Genomic DNA, 17,915 nt, shown 5'->3' on the forward strand with positions numbered 1-17,915 from the left:
ATCCAGCCCTAGAATCAGCCTTTCCATCAAGAGCCCTGAATCCTTTTTGAGGAGAGTGGTGTTAAGGAATCAGTATCTTGGTGCTAGTATCTTGGTGTGCTTATTGCAGTTGGGATGTCATTGCTTCCAAGTGGACAAAGCTAGGGAATCTCTGTTGGGGGTGTTTACACACATAAATATATGCGGACATGTACGCACACATCTATTTACTCTGTTTTTATTTTTTCATGCTGGTATCTCTAGTTCTGCTTTTAACACCCCAGGGTTTTTTTTCCTCCCTTTCTTGTATAATTCCCTTCTGTCACAGTGAGAATCATGGCAGCCGGTGTTCTCAGCACATTTCCTTCATTTAACCCTTGCCTCACTGCCGTCTTCCTTACCTTGCTCACCCCTGACAGTTCTTATTGGGCTGTCAGCACTCATGATTGCCTCCTCATCTGCCTCAGTCTCCTAAACCCATTACTTAGTTTCCCCTGCCCCCTCATGTAAATATTCTCTCAGTCTGTCACCGTGCTCCAGGCCATTGAACCTCCCAGATACAGCTGCGTACCTTGCTGAGTGCACTCTAATGGCGTTTGGAATGAATTGTTGGGGAAGGGGAAGTGCTGTGTTAACTCGGAGTGTGTGTGTGTGAATGAGAACTTGTATGTTATAGACATGCCAAGTGTTACTGTTTTGGGAGATCTGCAAGAAAGGTTGTGTTGAATTGTCCTTTTTGGGAAAAAGTATTTGAGTCACCATTTCATACCTTTTCTCTCCTTTATTCATTTGTTCGTCTCTTGAATAATTTGAATCCAAAAATAAGCATGCTGAATTCAGAAAAATCATATTTTATTGACTTTCATTAATCATCTTTTTTTTTCGGGGAAGATTAGCCCTGAGCTAATCTGCTGCCAATCCTCCTCTTTTTGCTGAGAAAGACTGGCCCTGAGCTAACATCCATGCCCATCTTCTTCTAGTTTATATGTGGGACGCCTACCACAGCATGGCTTGCCAAGCAGTGGCGTGTCCACACCCGGGATCTGAACCAGCGAGCTCTGGGCCGCTGGAGTGGAACGTGCACATTTAACTGCTGCGCCACCGGGCTGGCCCCTTTAATCCTCTTTATGTACAGGCGTAATAGTACACATCACTATCGTAGAGGCTTCTTTTTTCTGCTTTACACTTTATATCTTTATAGTCTTAATTTATTCTGCAATTTCTTCTAATATTTCCATTTTACTTTTTATATTTCTTGGGCCTAACAGTGATGGTCCAGTCAGGAGAAGAAAGTCATACCAGTTATTTGAATGGGGAAAATTTAATACAAAGATTAACTAGTTATAAATTACTGACCTTGTAACAAAAAGGAGTCTACCCAGGTATCATGTGAATAACAACTCAGGGAATTGGCTGCCATCCTTAAAGCTTTAATTCTGACTTCTAAGGTGGGATACTGTTTGGATGGTTCTGGTGTCTCGGGGGACATGTTGAAGTTGGTTCTGCTGGTGTTGGAAAAATTAAGTGGGTCCAGCTGTTGCCTGAGAAGCCAAAAAGAAGATGGAAGTCCTTTTTCTCTTCTCCAGCCTTGTAGTCTCCCTGCTCTGTTCCCTTGTGGCAGATACTCGCAAGCAGCCAGCTGGTTTGCAGTGGAAGCTTCAGCAGAGTCTGAGAGGGTAGCTCTGGAACTGGGACAGCAAACAGCTTAATGACTGCCCTGGCTCCCCTTTTGGCTATTCAGCATCCATGCACACCCTTCTCCACATATTTCAACTTCTGTGTGACAACGTACACAGTGTTTCATTTCTAGAAGCCTGTGTTGTCTTACCCCATCAGTCTGCCCAGCCAAGGGCTCTTTGTTTTTGAACAGTATTAGTTTATTAAAGCATTGTTAAGAATCATTTTCTTTCTTTCTTAAAACTTTTAATTGAAGTATAATGTAAAGGATGCAAAGTATAAGCATTATATAGCTCAATAAATTAAAAGTATACACACCTCTGTAACCGAACATATCAGGATACAGAATGTTAATAAAACCCCAAGATGGCCCTCTCCTTCCCCCTTCGCATTCCTCTTCTCTCAAAGTCAACCACTTGCTTAAGTGTTTGTGTTTTTTTTTTACTAGAAGCATGTGTATTTTATTTTTCCTTTAGCTTTATTGAGGTATAATTGACCTTGCTTGAGTTTTAATAACATTTCTTTTTCCTGATTTTGACCTTTCTATATGTGGAATCGTACATGAATTCTTTTATATCTGGCCAAAAAGGTCCACTTTCTTTCTTTCTTTCTTACTTCCTTTCTTTCTTTCTTTCTAAGATTGGCCCTGAGCTAACATCTGTTGCCAATCTTTTTTTTTTTTTTCATTTTTCTTTCTTTCTTGTCCTCCCCAAAGCCCCCGAGTATGTAGTTGTATGTTCTAGTTGTAACTCCTTCTAGTTCCTCTATGTGGGACGCTGCCTCAGCATGGCTTGATGAGTGGTGTGTTTACATCCACACCCAGGATCCAAACCTGTGAACCCCAGGCTGCTGAAGCGCAGTGTGCGAACTTAACCACTCAGCCATGGGCTGGCCCCCAAAGGTCTGCTTTAAATTGTCTATCCTAATTGTGGGCACAGCATTATGCAGAAAAGTATGCTTGGTACCCTTCTTAATAAAGGGATATATTAGGAGAAAAAAAAAAGTGTATCTCATCAAAATGGTTACAAATTATGCCATTTTTACTCTGGAGTATTGAGTCATTAAAACTGATGTTTACAGAGCCAGCCCTGAGGGCCTAGTGGTTAAAGTTTGGCGCTCACCTTTTTGGCAGCCCCGGTTCACTTCCCCGTCATGGAACCACACCACCTTTCTGTCGGTAGCCATGCTGTGGTGGCGGCTCACGTAGAAGAACCAGAACAACTTAAAACTAGCAAATACAGGCATGTACTGGGGCTTTGGGAAGGAAAAAAGGAGGAAGATTGGCAACAGATGTTGGCATGGGGGGATCTTTAAGAAAAAAAGATTTCTTAAAAAAAAAAAAGCAACTTGATGTTTACAGGTGAAAGTATTTTTAATAATGAGTGAAAATAGAATGAGACTAATTTTTTCGGTTTTGAAGGTAAGAACTTGTCAGAGAAAAATAAGCATTAAATATTCCCAGAATATTAGAGGTTGAAACTTGGTGTAGGTTGGGTCTTAGGCAATTTTTGTCCCTCTGCTACCTAGAAACTTTTGTCCTTGCAAAGCCTTTAAAATATACATGTACAGTTCTGCATTTTTAGGAGGATTGCCCTGCTCCGTCAAACTGAATGCCTTGCAATGGAATTAGATGATTTTATTTGCTTTTGCAGGTATTTCCCTGGAAATGGCAGCTGTGACAGTAAAGGAAGAATCAGAAGATCCTGATTATTATCAATATAATATTCAAGGTAATACTATTTAATACATTTTATTTTCCCCTCTAAAGTTATTATTGGTTGAAATTAAAGTTTATCAATTGCTTGAGTTCTTTAAATACTGTTTTATTGATTTTCCTTGATTGGCATGTATACTTATAATTTATGGCCGGAATAAAATAAATTTTAAAAGTGAAGCAGTAAAATAAACTCAAACAATCTACAGGGGAAATGTAAAATAGTCATTAATATTCTTTAAAGGACAAGCAAAAGCTGTAGCACAAGTTAGCATTCAGCTCCACTTTCTAGTGTTATTTGCAAGGCATGAAGGTCTTCTCAACCTTTAATAGCTCCATTTGTGCAACAGAAATCACTGTGTAAGCACTGTCATTATGTTAAAAATCTATAAAAGGTAAGATATTAATAAATTCTAGCTGTTGTGTATCATTTTGTTCCATTTCTTTTTGTTTGATTGTTAGGAAGGAATTAAAGGTTATAATTTCACAATGCAGTTTGCTTTTATGCATACATGGGTTTTAGTTTAGAAGAATGTTTTCTATATTTTATAATAAGTTTAATTTATGGATGCATAAAGTACATTAAACATTTAAAGTACAAAATCTGATTCGTTTTGTTTTATGTATCTACCTATAAAACGATCTTCACTACATTCAAGATAATGAAATGTTCATAACCCCCAAGTTTCCTTGTGTCCCTTTGTAATTCACTGCCCTCCTCAGCCAACCACTCATCTGTTTTCTATCATTTTAGATTAGTTTGCCTTTTTAAGAAATGTATATAAATGGAATCATCATAAAGTATGTACTGTTTTCTTGGATGGGGTGCTATTCCTTCTTTCATTCCACATAACTGTTTTGAGATTCATCCATAGTGTTGTGTCTATCAATAGGTAATTCCATTGTTTTGCTGAGTATTATTTCATTGTATGGCTATAGCACAATTTGTCTATCCCATTGTGTGTTGATGGACATTTTGGTTGTTTCCAGTTTGGGGCTCTTAAAAATAAAGCTGCTATGAATGTTTGTATGCAAATTTTTGTATGGAAATATGCCTTCATTTCTCTTGAGTAGATTCCTAGAAATGGAATAGCTGGGATATATGGTAGGTACTTAACTTTTTAAGAAACTGCCAAACTGTTTTTCACAGTGCTTGTGCTATTTTACATTTCCATCAGCAGTGTGTGATAGTTCTAGCTATTCCATCTCCTTGCCAACACTTGTATGGTCAGCTTTGTTCTTTTTAAGAAAGCTACTTCAGTGGGTGACTGATGATACCTTATTTTGGTTTTAATTTGCCATTGTGTACTAGGTTTAGTTCATTTAAAAAGATACGCCTCTGTCAGTTCTGGAGCATTATAAAAGTGTTGTGGATACATTTATTCTGATTATAATCATGTGAATATCTGTACATATATTAAATTGAGTCTGCATTTCATGATTGTTAAATACCAGTTTTCAGCATTTTATTGCTTGTGACATTGGTAATCACATGCCTAAGAGGTTGAGATAATTCTGAGGATTTTCCATTAAAAAATTAAAATTTTGGAAAATATTTAGCCTTTATTGCAGTTGTTGGTACCTTACTAATATATATGCATAAATTTAATAAGTGCCGTTTAATAAAATACTGATTCTTTTACACAGATGGTTTTTAATTTTTAAAATAAAGAGTCCGCCTTTGTCTTTGCTATTATCTTTTTAGCATTGCTGTTACATTGTCACCCATGATTATGGAAGCACTTTTGTCTCCTTTTGGGGTTTGAGAGTGTGATTTAGGGTGACGCCTGAGTAATAAGAGTTGAAAATGGGATGTTTGTAGAGGGAAGGTTGCGTGAAGTGATGTCTTGAGTGCATTTGAGGAGGCTGGGAGCCAGCCTGTTAGTTTTGCGTCTAGCAAGCTGAGAGACACAGTCTATGCAATTTGGGTGTTTTTCTTAATTGACAATTCTTTGTGTAATCTGAGTATAAGTCCTTTGTAGTGTGATTTGTAAGTGGTTTAATTTGATGAAAACCAGTTTATTGATTTTTTTTTTTCCTCCTTGTATGTATTGTGCTTAAGTATCATAGTGGAAAAATCTTGGCCTCACCCAACATCACAAAGATTGTCTTGTGTGTTTCATAAAAATTTTTGTAGTTTTCCATTTATATCTGTGATTGATCTAGACCTAAGTTTTGTATGGTTTGCAAGATATTGAGTTCAAACTCACACATATGGATCTCCAGTTTTTCTAGCACCGTTTGTTGAAAAGTCTTTTTCCATTGCCTTATCTTCATGTCTCTGTCAGTTTCTTGAGTATATTGTTAAGTCTTGAGAGTCCTCCAAAATTGTTCTTTTTCAAAATTATCTGGCCTGTTTTAGCTCCTTTTTCATATAAATTTTTAAAAAATCAGCCTGTTGATTTATTAAAAAAACGCTGTGAGGATTTTGATGGTTGTGCTGAATCTATAGACTAATTTGGGTTGAATATCTTAATATTAAATCTTCTGATTTATGAGTATAATATATATATATCTTCTCTATTTAGCTCTTGCTTGATTTCTTTCGTCAGTGTACAGATTTTGTAAGATTTATGTCCAAGTATTTAATGTTTTTTGGTGTTACTGTAAATGGTACTGTTTTACATTTCAGCTTCCAAGTATTCATTGCTAATATATAGACCTTCAGTTGATTTCTACATACTGACTTCATAACTGGTGACCTAGTTAAAATTCACTTACTAGTTCTAGCAAGTTTTTGGTAAAATCTTTGGGATTTTCTAAGTAGGCAATGTTAGTTCTTCCTTTTTTTTATGTTAATTGCGCTGGCTGGGACCCTCTGGTATTATGCTGAACAGGATTAGTGAGGAAATCTTTCAGTATGGTAGCTGTGGGGTTTTGTAGATGCCCTTCATCAGTTTGAAGAAGTTCCCTTGTGTTCAGTTTGCTAAGAGTTTTTATGGTGTTTGGATGTTGAATTTGTGAAAGGTCTTTCTGCATCTCTTGGGATGGTTATAGGGTTTTTCTTGTTTTAGTCTGTTAAAATGGTGATTGACATGAATTTTCAAATGTTGAGACAGCCAGGTGTTCCTGGGATAATAAACCCCACTTGGTTATGATGCACTGTTGTTTTTATGTTGTTGAATGTTCTTAAGAGATATTAGTCAGAAATTTCCTTTTCTTGTGAATGTCTTTATTTGGTTTTGGTAATACTGGCCTAAATGAATTGGGAAATGATATATTGGAGGAGTTATTTTGTAGAATTGGTGTTCCGTCATTAAATGTTTGGTGAAATTTGCCAATGAAGCCACCTGGCCTCGAGGTTTCTCTATTGGAAAGTTTTTTAACTTGCTCCATTTTTAAATTTTAATTTAATAGTTATAGGACTGTTCAGGTTATGTATTTCTTGATTGAACTCTGGCAGTTTGTGTCTTTCAAGCAATTTGTATACTTTGTCTTAAGTTTTCTTTCTTTTTATTTTAATGTTTGCAAGGTCTATAGTGGTGTTCCTCTCATTTCTCCTTTTGTAATTTGTGTCTGTTTTTCCCTGTCAGTTTAGCTCGGGGTTTCTGAAGCTTGGCAGTGTTGACATTTTGGTTGAACAGTTGGTTGTCGTGGGTGTCTGTCTTATGCTCTGCATTGTGGGGTGTTGAGTACCCTCCCTGCTCTACCCACTAAATACCAGTGGTGTCTCAAAAGTTGTAACAGTCAGAAATGTCCCCAGACATTGCCATATGTCCCATGGGGGACGTTATCACTCTCAGTGGAGAACCATTGGTCCAGCTCTAGAGCTTTCTCAAAACTTTTTTTTTCGTCAGAGATTCAGCTTTTACTTTCAGTGATTTCTGGTCTGATTGCTTTCTTTCATTTTGCTTGCTTTAATATGAATTTGTATGTTATGTTTCTTAAGATGGAAGCTTGAATCATTGATTTGAGGTCTTTTCCAATATAAGTATTTAATGCCATAAACTGCCCTCTTAGGCATTAGTTTAACTGCACCCCATCAACTTTGATTCATATTCATTCAATTCAAAACATTTTCTAATTTTCCTTGCAATTTCCTCTTTGTCTTATTGTTTATGTAGAAATGTGTAGTTTTAATTTCCACATGCTAATGAACTTTTCAGATATCTTTCTGTTACTAATTTTCAGTTAATTTCTGTTATTGTTGGAGAACATTGTATCATTTCAGTTATTTCAGCTTTGATAAGGTTGGTTGATAGTCACTCAGGTTTGCTGTATCCTTACTGATATTTCTGTCTACTTGTTCTGTCAATCACAAGGGCATTGAAATTGCCAGCTGCCCCTGTGGGTTTGTCTCTTCCTCCCTTCACTTCTGTCCCTTGTGCTTCCTGTGCTCTGAAGGTCCATGGTTAGGTGTCAGTTTCCTAGAAGCTCCTTCCATCTGGCTCCCGTCCAGGCAACCCGTTCCCATGGTGACTCTTGTCTTGACTTGGATTACTTGTAACAACTTGGATTACTTTTGCCTGTTTTTGTATTTCATATAAGTAGAATCCTTCGGCCTGTCCTCTTTTGTTTCAGGCTTCTTTTGTAAAACATAATTTGTGAGACCTATTGTTGTGTGTACTTATATAGATCATTTATTTGCAGTTTTGTATTGTATTTCTAAAATGCTTTTTAAAAATGAAATATTTAAAACCTACAGATATAATAATATTTATCTCCCCAGTTTTACTGAATCTTAAGAGTTTGTTGTCTCCGTTCCCCCTACAGGATACAACATGTTAAATATGTAATTGACACCCTTCTTTGGGCTCTCCCCAATTCTCACTTTTTCTCTATTCCTCTGCAGTTAACTATTTACTTGAAATTGAGGATTGTCCTTCCTGATAATGATTTGATACTTTTACTGCATGTATATCCCCACAGAGTGTCTGTGTATGTATATCCATGCACATACATTTTATGTGTTGTATTTTCTCAGTTTCTAAGCTCGACACAAATGATACCATACTGTATATGTTGTGTCTATGTTCTTATGTGTCAATCATGTAATATGTTTTCAAGGTGTATGTATTTTGTTACATGTAGATTTAATTACTATCATTGTGGTAGTTAAATTGTGTGATTATACTATAGTTCGTTTATTCATTCTTCTACATAGGACATTTATGTTTTCTTCCAAAACTTTTTGGTATTCCAAAATAGGCTTGGATGTATCTCTGCACCTGCTACCTTCCCCTAAGATGAGCATTGGGAACGTTGATTTTCTCAATGACCAATAGACACTACTAGCATTTTGAGTGTGAGGGTCAAGTATGCTGCCTTTCTTATGATGAGTAAAATCCAAATATGTGCTATTAAAACGTGTAGCTAAAATGAAAGTATAGTGATCTTTGAAGGCATACTGGGCAAATATTAACCAAAAGAAATCAAATTTAGTAATATTAATTTGAAGCCGAAAAAAGTTAACAAGTGTCAAGAGTAAGACTATATAATACATATAGTAATAAGTCACCAAGTTGATATAGCAATCATTGATTTGTATACACCTAACAATGTAGCCTCAAAATAAAAATAGAAATAAAGAATTCTCACGCAATTATGATAAATTTATACATCTACGTTGATGTGGGAGAAAAACAAATGATGAATACTTACACATGATAAATACAATATTTTAACTCTATAGTTTATAAACATAAGCTAATTGACATATATCCAGAACTCTGCACTCAGCAAATAAATGTTTATAAAGCATGGATCTTTTACAAAAACTTAACTTTATACTTGTTCTTAGATAGCCTCAAAAAATTTCCTGAACATAATGTAATTAGGTAAATTAGAAAATAATAAACAGGTTATTTAAAACAGAAATTCTATACAAGGGGAATACTAAGAAATATACTGCTTTAATTGACTTAAACAGGACCTCATTTAAAAAAATTTAGAACAACAATATTGAGAATGCCACATAGCTAAACTTGGAAAAAGCAGCTAAAACAGTATTTAGAAGTCAATTAATAGCCTTAGCCATCATTTAATTAATTTTTTTCTGTATATTTTCACCCAGGACCACATGACTAGGAAGCAGTGAATCTGGCATTTGAATTCAGGTCTTGTTCATTCAGCGTCTCACTCTTAGTTGAGATTCCAAATATAAGCAGTTTTCCTATTTTCTATGAAGTTATTTTCTTCTGTGATGTGTCCTTTGCTTGTAATGTGTACTTTTGTCCCTCTGAAATTTCTCATGTGTTAGCAAAGACTTTCAAAAGTCTTAGGGTATTTTCCAAATAGTTTTCAGGGATGATTAGTGAAGTGGTTTGTATGCTAATTTAGTGCAAGAACATGTTTTATGTTAAGTAGCCATGGAAACCACAGTGTTTTGTTGTTTTAAATCTTACTTTCATCACTGAAAAGCTTGATAATACATGCAAGTGTGTTGTGAGAATCTATAGCATTTTCTGACGGTTTAATCCCAAATACTTTATATGTTAACAATTGGAAAGAACCATATTAAGTTGCTAAAAATGGCTTATGGATCTGCAGGAAAGGGGAATTCTGAATTAGTAAGTTAGTTTGTCATGTTTCTGTTTCAGTGGAGATTCAAGCTCATTGATAGTTTAATTATATGATTTAAGAAATTCTAAGAAAAGGAAAGGTATAATAATTTGATGTTGCGTTTTTCTTCAGTATGACAAAAGATTAAGCAAATATTTGTCAAGGAAGGAACAAATGCACCTTGTATGATAAACGTGCACTTATGATCTCTCTGAAGTAGAAGTTGCAGTTGGCTGTTATGAACCTGTTACTGTTTGAAAAAATCCACATCCACCATTTTAGACATGTCATCCCCATTCAGTCTGTGTCTAGCCATTTTCACAATTTCTTTTGACTGTCTATTTACGAATGTATCTGAGTACACTTTTTCCATTCACTAAGACCATAAATTGACGCCACTCATTTTGTTAGTCATTTTTTTTAATTTTGCCTTTTCTGTTCATGAAAAGGCTGTATTACTCCATATCTCTTACCCAAATTTGTTTACTAAAGTGACCCAAAATATATTTTTGGGATTACTTTTGAAGTTTTATCTTTGTATTCCAAAGCAGGCCCATCTGAAACTGATGATGTTGATGACAAACTCCCCCTTTCGAAGTCTTTGCAAGGTATAACTTTTTCACTTCCATTTTCCCACATACTGTTCTTATTTAATGTTTCTTTATATTGGACAGACTGTGTTTTAGTATTTATGTCTGTATTATTTTCTAAATGGAAAAGGAAAAAAATGTATTGGCCTTTTTTTTTTTTAACATATAAATGAACTTCACAAGCAAAAATTTTTCAAAACCAATTTTCCCTTTTGTGAATCTAGTAATGAATCTCGAAATGGGTACATGACACACTTTCATATTTAAGGTAAAGTACACATTTATACCTTATATCAGAATAGTCAGAAGTAAGGTTTTTATTGTATATTTAGTGATGTAAATATTTATAAGGTCATGTTGATACTTAGTTTTTAAGAAAGATTATAAAATATCACTTGTCATTCCCTAAGTTTATTAATTGAATACCTTTTGGGGAATTTTTGTATAGTGTTCCCTAAGTTCATGATCATAGGCTGTTTGTGATGGCTTTTAACTTCTATTTATTCTGGCTTTGAATGTGTAAGATTTATTTCTTTAGCTTTACTTTTAATATAAATGTAATTGCTCATTTCAAATTTTAAAGGAACAAAAAGGACACATAGAATCATTGTTTACTTGGCCTCTTGTAATATTCTGAAAGATGGAACAACCAACTTAACTGTTCTTACTCTTTCCCCAACCTTTTCTCTTTATATACTCACTTCTTTTCCATTATCTCTTGTTCCTTTGACCTCACATCTTTGTTTTCTTTGACATTAGAGTCAAAGAACCTAATTCTCCATAAGTTCAAATGTTAAAGTTTAGAAAGGGGAGGAGAGACTGTGTTGCGAAAGCATATTTGAAAAGTTAAAGAATAATTCATGGCTATAGACTTACAGATTTACCTAGTGTTTTGAGCTCAGGTGAATTTTTATAATATGAAGTGGGAAAGAATCCCAAACTAATTATAACATCATAAAGCTAGACATTGAAAACCAAAAATATTCCACCTTAGCATGGCATTTTAAATTCAAAGGTGCTAGACACTTAATTACAGGTTTTTGAAACTGTTATCAATGCTCTTTAAAAATCAAGATAAAATATGCTTAAAACCTGTATCCAGGGGTTGTACCTTTAGTAGAGCTTCTGAATTTAGTTATCACTGGATGACAAAATAGATTTGATTTTGCTTCCTCTCTCCCTTTGTGACTCATAGGTGACACAGTTTTATTTGTACATGAAGGCAGTGGTTTTCTCCCTTTTCCGTGTTAGTAGGTCTGACATTTAAGGACAGAGGATGAATATTCTGGGGCAGTTTGGGCACTTAATACTAAGTGGCTCTCTCATGTTTTCGATTCTTTCTTTCCTATTTATGAGTCAAATTTCTGATCTAATAGGATGAGCCTGTTTACCTTGTGACTGCCTAACCTGATACATTGCTTTATGTTCCAGTTTGTAGAAGCAGGCAGATTATATTACCTGAATTAAAATGCTTTTGAGACTAAAGGTAGTATCTTAAGTTTTAACTTACGAGTTTCCTTTAAGTACAACTTTGGTTAAATAATGGGGATTGAGTTTCCATAGCTTCCACCGTAGTAAAAATGGAAAGCAGGAAACATTTCACAGCAAAACCTGAACTTGTTTATCTAGACTTAACAGAGTCTGTGAGCAAAGAAAGAATTGACTGATTTGTGTTTTTGTGTGTGCGTCATTGACAGATGAGCGTGGTACTTTGAAACCGTCGTTCTATTTCTCAAATTCCAACATCTATCAATAGTTATATTGTGTAGTTAGAGTAACTAATATTAAATCCCCAAAGCTACTTAGGTTTACTCTATATGTTTACATTTTCAAATTTTTTTTGAGTTTTCATGTAGATGTGTTACATGCTTTTCTGAATTAGATCACGTTGTTTGAATTAACTACTAAGGAGTTAAAAAATCAGTTTGTATATGTTGTATTATATAAGTTTTAAATTGTTTGCATTGTTACCTAGTTTCTCTTCTTTCAGTGTAAGTTTTTATTGGTTTATTATATATGATTTATTTTCTTTTTAGGAAGCCATCATTCTTCAGAGGGCAATGAAGGAACAGAAATGGAAGTACCAGCAGAAGGTTAGACATAAAGGGATTTTTATTTTGCTGTATTTTATGTATTTGCTCTATATTAAAGAGAATATTATCCTTAAAACACCTTATTTAAAAATTAAAAGAAGATTGTTTTGGTATTCCTTCTTAGCCAACAGGTTTTTTTTTTAGTCCTAAGATGTAATGTGCCTCTTTTACTGTACTGAATAATAAAGCATATGGGGATGAGAACTTAAGTGGTAAGTAAAACTCTTCATGATGCAAAATGCTGCCCTTGTTTTGTCCCCTGATCATCTTATGTCATATTTAAAAATCTTAAGAAAGTATGGTTTCAGAATTTTGAATTAAAATGATTACTAGCTCTGTTCATATATCATTTTTAAACATACTATTAAAAAAATCCCACTAAAAGTGGGATTAATATATTCTACATAAGATTAATAAAGGAGAGATTTCCTCTCTGCTTATTTTTGTACACACAACTCCCCCATGAACTACCTTGTTTACCAGCCATCCGCCTTTGATTTTAGGATTGAATGAACATTTAGCTGTGCTACAGCCTTTGTAGTTATTGGAATCTTGAGTTAAAACTGTTACTATGCAGAATGGCTTCAGATTTCTAAGTGGTTTATATAGTTCCAAAAGAGTGTCTGTAGGTTTCTGGTAAGGTGACTCAATCTTGTTTTAAAATTATTATTTTTCTCATAAACTGGTCATGGTGTGCCTTATTTTTCTAGAATAAAGAGAGAGTCTATTCTGTAACTTTTTATTCCTTATATTTGCTTTTTTATTTTATTTTTAAAAAATCATTAATTTTCTCTTTTACTCTCTTTGAGTCAAGGGAGTTCTTAAAGTCCCTGGAATGTTGGCTCATCTTTCCAAATTCAATTTTAGAATTAGGGTTTCTAACTGGAATACATTTCTTACAGCAGTATTGAGATGCCCATTTTAAAGAATATTTGACTTTTCTTTTTGAGATCTTTTTCTAGAAGATTGTGTGGGTGAATTTTTTTGTTTTACTGTGTGGAGGTAATTAGATGTTTCCTCTCTAAGAAAAACCCTGTTTTGCGTGGGCAGTGTTTCCAACAGTGAAGTACCTACATGCAGGACACATGGTGCCAGGGTTCATTAGGTGGTATGAATTGCTTCACAGTTGGCAATTTTAGCATTAGATATTAGGCTTTGAAATACTTTATTTTTGAGGAGATTTTTATTGTTATATTGCAGTGTTAACAGAGTTGAATTGAACCTGGGTTCTGGCCTTTATTCCTTTACTAACAAGTAAACATAATCTTTGGCAAATCAATTAATCTCTCAACCTTTGCAAATGAAGAGAGAGTTGACCAAGGTACTCTCTAGCTGAGCTTCTGGCACTAACATTCTGATATACATTTGTTTTGTGTAGTAACACAAATATTAATAAAATATTTAATTTTTTTAAGTACGTTGCATATGAAGTGAGGGGATTCAGTCCTGTATGCATTTGTTACAGTCATTGTTTTGATAATGAAGGTCCCAATTGCAAAAAATTGATTATGGTTTTATTTAACAATATAAACCACTCTGAGGATCTCTGAAAGGAGAGGAGAAACAGTAAAATAAGAGGAAACTTTTGTTTTTATCCTGGCATTTTCTAGTTACAGCAGGAAAAGAATTGTGACTTTGTTATAATCTTATTCCTCTAAAAATACAAGATTTTTGAGTCCATTATTGCAGATAACTTGGTATTATCTAGTAGTTTTCCAGAGCTTTTTTACTTTTTGCTTTCTCTTACCCCTATTTACAATTAAAAGGGTCAGATATGATAATTTAATAAATGAGATGAATTAAAATGCCAGAAAATTTTATCATAGGCTGCTTTTGGAGTAACAAATCAGTAAAATGTTGGAACATATAGAAAGTGCTTTATAATGAATGTCATTTTAGAATTTTATTTTTTTCAAGATTCTACTCAGCATGTCCCTTCAGAAACAAGTGAGGACCCCGAAGTTGAGGTGACTATTGAAGGTTAGTTATCAAAGCCTTGATTCCAAAAGTTTACTTCTGGTCATAAAAATATTTGTCACATTCACATTGCTAAGTATGCATTTCATTCATTCTGAAAGGAAACCTGTGAAAAAACTGACGCATATATGTGTATGTGTGACCAAAGCAGCCCACTTCTTAGCAGCACACCCGGTGCTTTGGGAGTTTTAGGCAACAGAAGTAAGCCGCGAAAATGAGCGCTGGACCAGGCTGCACTTTCCATCCCTGGGAATCGAGAATAAAAAGAAAAACTATGACCAGATTGGATGCACACAAGAACAGATGCTGTAACCTCCTATGGGCTTGTGACAGGCCTGATTACTGCCGGAGCCCCTGCTCTCTGTCTCAGTAAAGCAGAGGAGAACGTGTTGATGGTTCAGTCAAATTTTAAAGCAAGTTTTCCCCTCTAAAATACTATTAGAAGTTTACATATAATCTATCCTTAAAACTGTTTTGAAGCAGTAGCTACAAACATATTCTAAACCAATCTCTGTAGCTAAAGTTGCTTTAAACCTAGTTTTCTCTTCAGAGATGCAGCTGAAGTGAGGGGAGTCAGTCCTGTCTGCATTTGTTACATTGTCTTGATAATGAAGGTCCCAACTGCAAAAAATTGATTGTGGTTTTATTTAACAATCTAATACATGAATGCAGATGAACCACTTTGTCCTTAAATTATTTAAAGATTCAGCTAATATCAACACTGTCGTGTTTCATTTTTAAGTAAATGCATATTGAAATGTTTTTCCTTTTGCATTAATGTCACATTATTCCTATAAATTTTTTCCCTCAAAGTATTCTTTCCAAGGTCAAATAGTGAGACGATAAACTGCACTCTGTTAAGTTTCATTTACTCCTTCCCCGCTCCAGAGTCCCTGTACTCAGGGATAGACTGAGTTTATTGTATGTACATCGAAAAATAATTTGTATATATACTCATATGTATTTAGTTCTGCAGAAATTCACAGATGTGTTCAGTATACACTGTTGTAACGGACGTTTAAAATACACACGTACCACATTTCCCATAGGTCTATTTTCCATGACCACACGTCTTTGTACTTCATTAATATATTTTTAACTGCTGCATAACCTCTCTTAGTTTGGTATCTCTCTCTCTTTCTTTCGTAATAACCTCTCTCCTCCTAGTGTCCACTTGGTTATCCGTAGTGTTTGCCTTCTTCCAGCTACTCAAAATGTGTGTCCTCGTTGCCTCTAAGATTGAAGCTGATTGGTAGCTTCCACCTAATGTGAGAACTTTTCTCATACTTCATGTGTTAATATCTCAATTTAATATGCATATTTCTTTTGTCGTTTATATAATTTTACTAACCTAAAAACAGTTTTGAGTTGTTTATAATACTGAATTTAATTGCTTTTTATTTGGAAACCTCATGAACTATCAGAGATGAAAATCTTAAGAGTGTATAAATATTATAAACACTCAGAAGTTTCTTTTTGTAGAGATAAAAAATAGATGACTATTAATTATTAGGATAAAACTTTTAAATAGGACTAATAACCAAATCAATTTATCAAATCTTAAAGCAGATAAAGACTGTATTGATGTTGTTTAGAAAGTAAATACTTGCTTTTATAGCATAAGGCCTTTAAAGAGATGTTAAGATAATTATGAAATAAATGACTAGTGAACTCAACGTATGTCAGTCTTTTCAGTTTTACCTCTCTGGAGGGACTGATAAATCCCATTTCTTTTAAACTAAGACATAGTGCCAGAAGCTTGCTTTATCATCAAAATTTGTCAGCCAGTAGTAGAATTTTGCTATGTAGTCATCTTCTTTATGTTGAGAAGACCCGTGAAATACGGGTCTGTATAAAGTAATTACTCTATAAGGTCGTATTTTCCATGGCATATGTTCACCAACAAACTATACATCTACCTTAATTAAATTGCTAGTTACGTTTTCCCCATACATTAAGGAAGGTAAAATGTAAGTCCGTGATATTAACAAGGAAGGTCAAAGGAGAATTTATGTGCATGTCTGTTTGATAAGTATATTGTATTTCCTTCTGGAAAGATAATTGCATAGTGATAGAAATTAGTTAAATATCTGTAGTGAGAAAATTAAGTTTTGGTATTTGCTCATAATAGAAAAAGTATACAGGCATTGAAATTGTGATTTTTGTGTGTATGTTTAAGTGATCTGAGAAAAGTTACCTCTAATGTTTAGTGAGAAAAAAATCCCTGCCTTTTGAGAACAAGGCAAGTTTAAAAGGAAGAGTATGTCTACAGAATGGTGTTTGTTTGGCAAAATTCTTGTGCTTGGAAGAAAAGATAATCCTGCTTCCCTGGGCGTGACTGATTGTCTCCTGTTGTATGTTTCTGCATTTCCTAAATAGTTTATAGAAAAGAAAAAAAGGAACTTTGTCATCAGTAAGTTTGTCAGGTTTCCCACAGTCCTGTAGTGCTGATGTCTTTATTTGAAATTAGGTGGAGTTGGGAAGGAGCCGATGGGCATTGCTGCAGATTCTGCCTGGGAGTGCCCCTTACCCAGTGCCGCTGGGGGCTTGGAGGTGTGCGCTTCCATTTGATGCCATCCGTTTGTACTTGAAGGCGGAGGAGGACGGTTATGACTTGCGTGCCTTAGATTTGGGAAATAGCCCATGCAATAATATGACTGTGCATGCCTTAACTTCATAAATATCATGATTACGTTTTTGGATAAAATCAGACTGCTGTCAGGTCTTTGATACGCAGAGAAAATCTTAACTCAGACTATGTCTAGCTGTCATGGGCGTGCTAATAACGGAAAGCCTTTTGCTTTAAAAGAGGTCTCCTTATCATTTTAGGGCATTATGTCCCAAACCTGAGCCCTTCACAAATGTCATTCTGTTGTGGCCTAACCCCCTCTTCATTACTTAAGTCTTTTCTTTAAATTAATTTTAAATAGATTCACTTAAAAATTAATTTTGTGTGTTCTTAAGTAAAACTGCCTTTTAGGTTTTCTCTCTCATTTACGTTGAAGCGCACACGTAATATCTGGGTACAGGGATGCAGTTGTACGTGTAGTGCACGTGTGGTGCGTGGCTGCAGTTGGGGTGGCACGTTCTAGAGCTTCAGTAGAGTGACTACCTGTCATCCTCTGGTAGTCTCCTTTTTTGCGAAATTCTTGCTTAAGACCTTGGTAAATATTTGGCTGCTGCATATGATCAAGGACTACACTGTTCAAATGTTCATTTGATCATTCCGCATACCAAACACCTTGTATGTGCCAGGGACTGTATTAGGTGCTGACGATTTAGGAGTGAACAAGATAAGGTAGGCAAGTCCATTAGAGGTTTTTGAACAGAGGAGCGATAGGTTCTGTTCTTCACTTTGAAGAAACTGAGAGCAGACCCTAGTGG

General features: G+C 34.9%; 1 protein-coding gene across 6 annotated transcripts in view; it reads left to right on the top strand.

Annotated features, from left to right (window-relative positions):
- GTF2I (general transcription factor IIi) overlaps positions 1 to 17,915 on the top strand; it is a 114,619-nt gene that overhangs the window by 43,397 nt on the left and 53,307 nt on the right. The window contains exons 9-12 of one of the 6 annotated variants that reach the window (XM_044747621.2): positions 3,309 to 3,386; positions 10,420 to 10,479; positions 12,498 to 12,554; positions 14,472 to 14,534. In XM_044747621.2, coding sequence (XP_044603556.1) covers positions 3,309 to 3,386; positions 10,420 to 10,479; positions 12,498 to 12,554; positions 14,472 to 14,534 — 258 coding nt within the window. The remainder of the gene's footprint in view (positions 1 to 3,308; positions 3,387 to 10,419; positions 10,480 to 12,497; positions 12,555 to 14,471; positions 14,535 to 17,915) is intronic. The other 5 variants (XM_044747622.2, XM_044747624.2, XM_044747625.2 and 2 more) reach the window with 5 other exon arrangements.

This window comes from Equus asinus, chromosome 14 (genome assembly GCF_041296235.1).
Source record: "Equus asinus isolate D_3611 breed Donkey chromosome 14, EquAss-T2T_v2, whole genome shotgun sequence".
NCBI classification, from domain to species: Eukaryota; Metazoa; Chordata; class Mammalia; order Perissodactyla; family Equidae; genus Equus; species Equus asinus.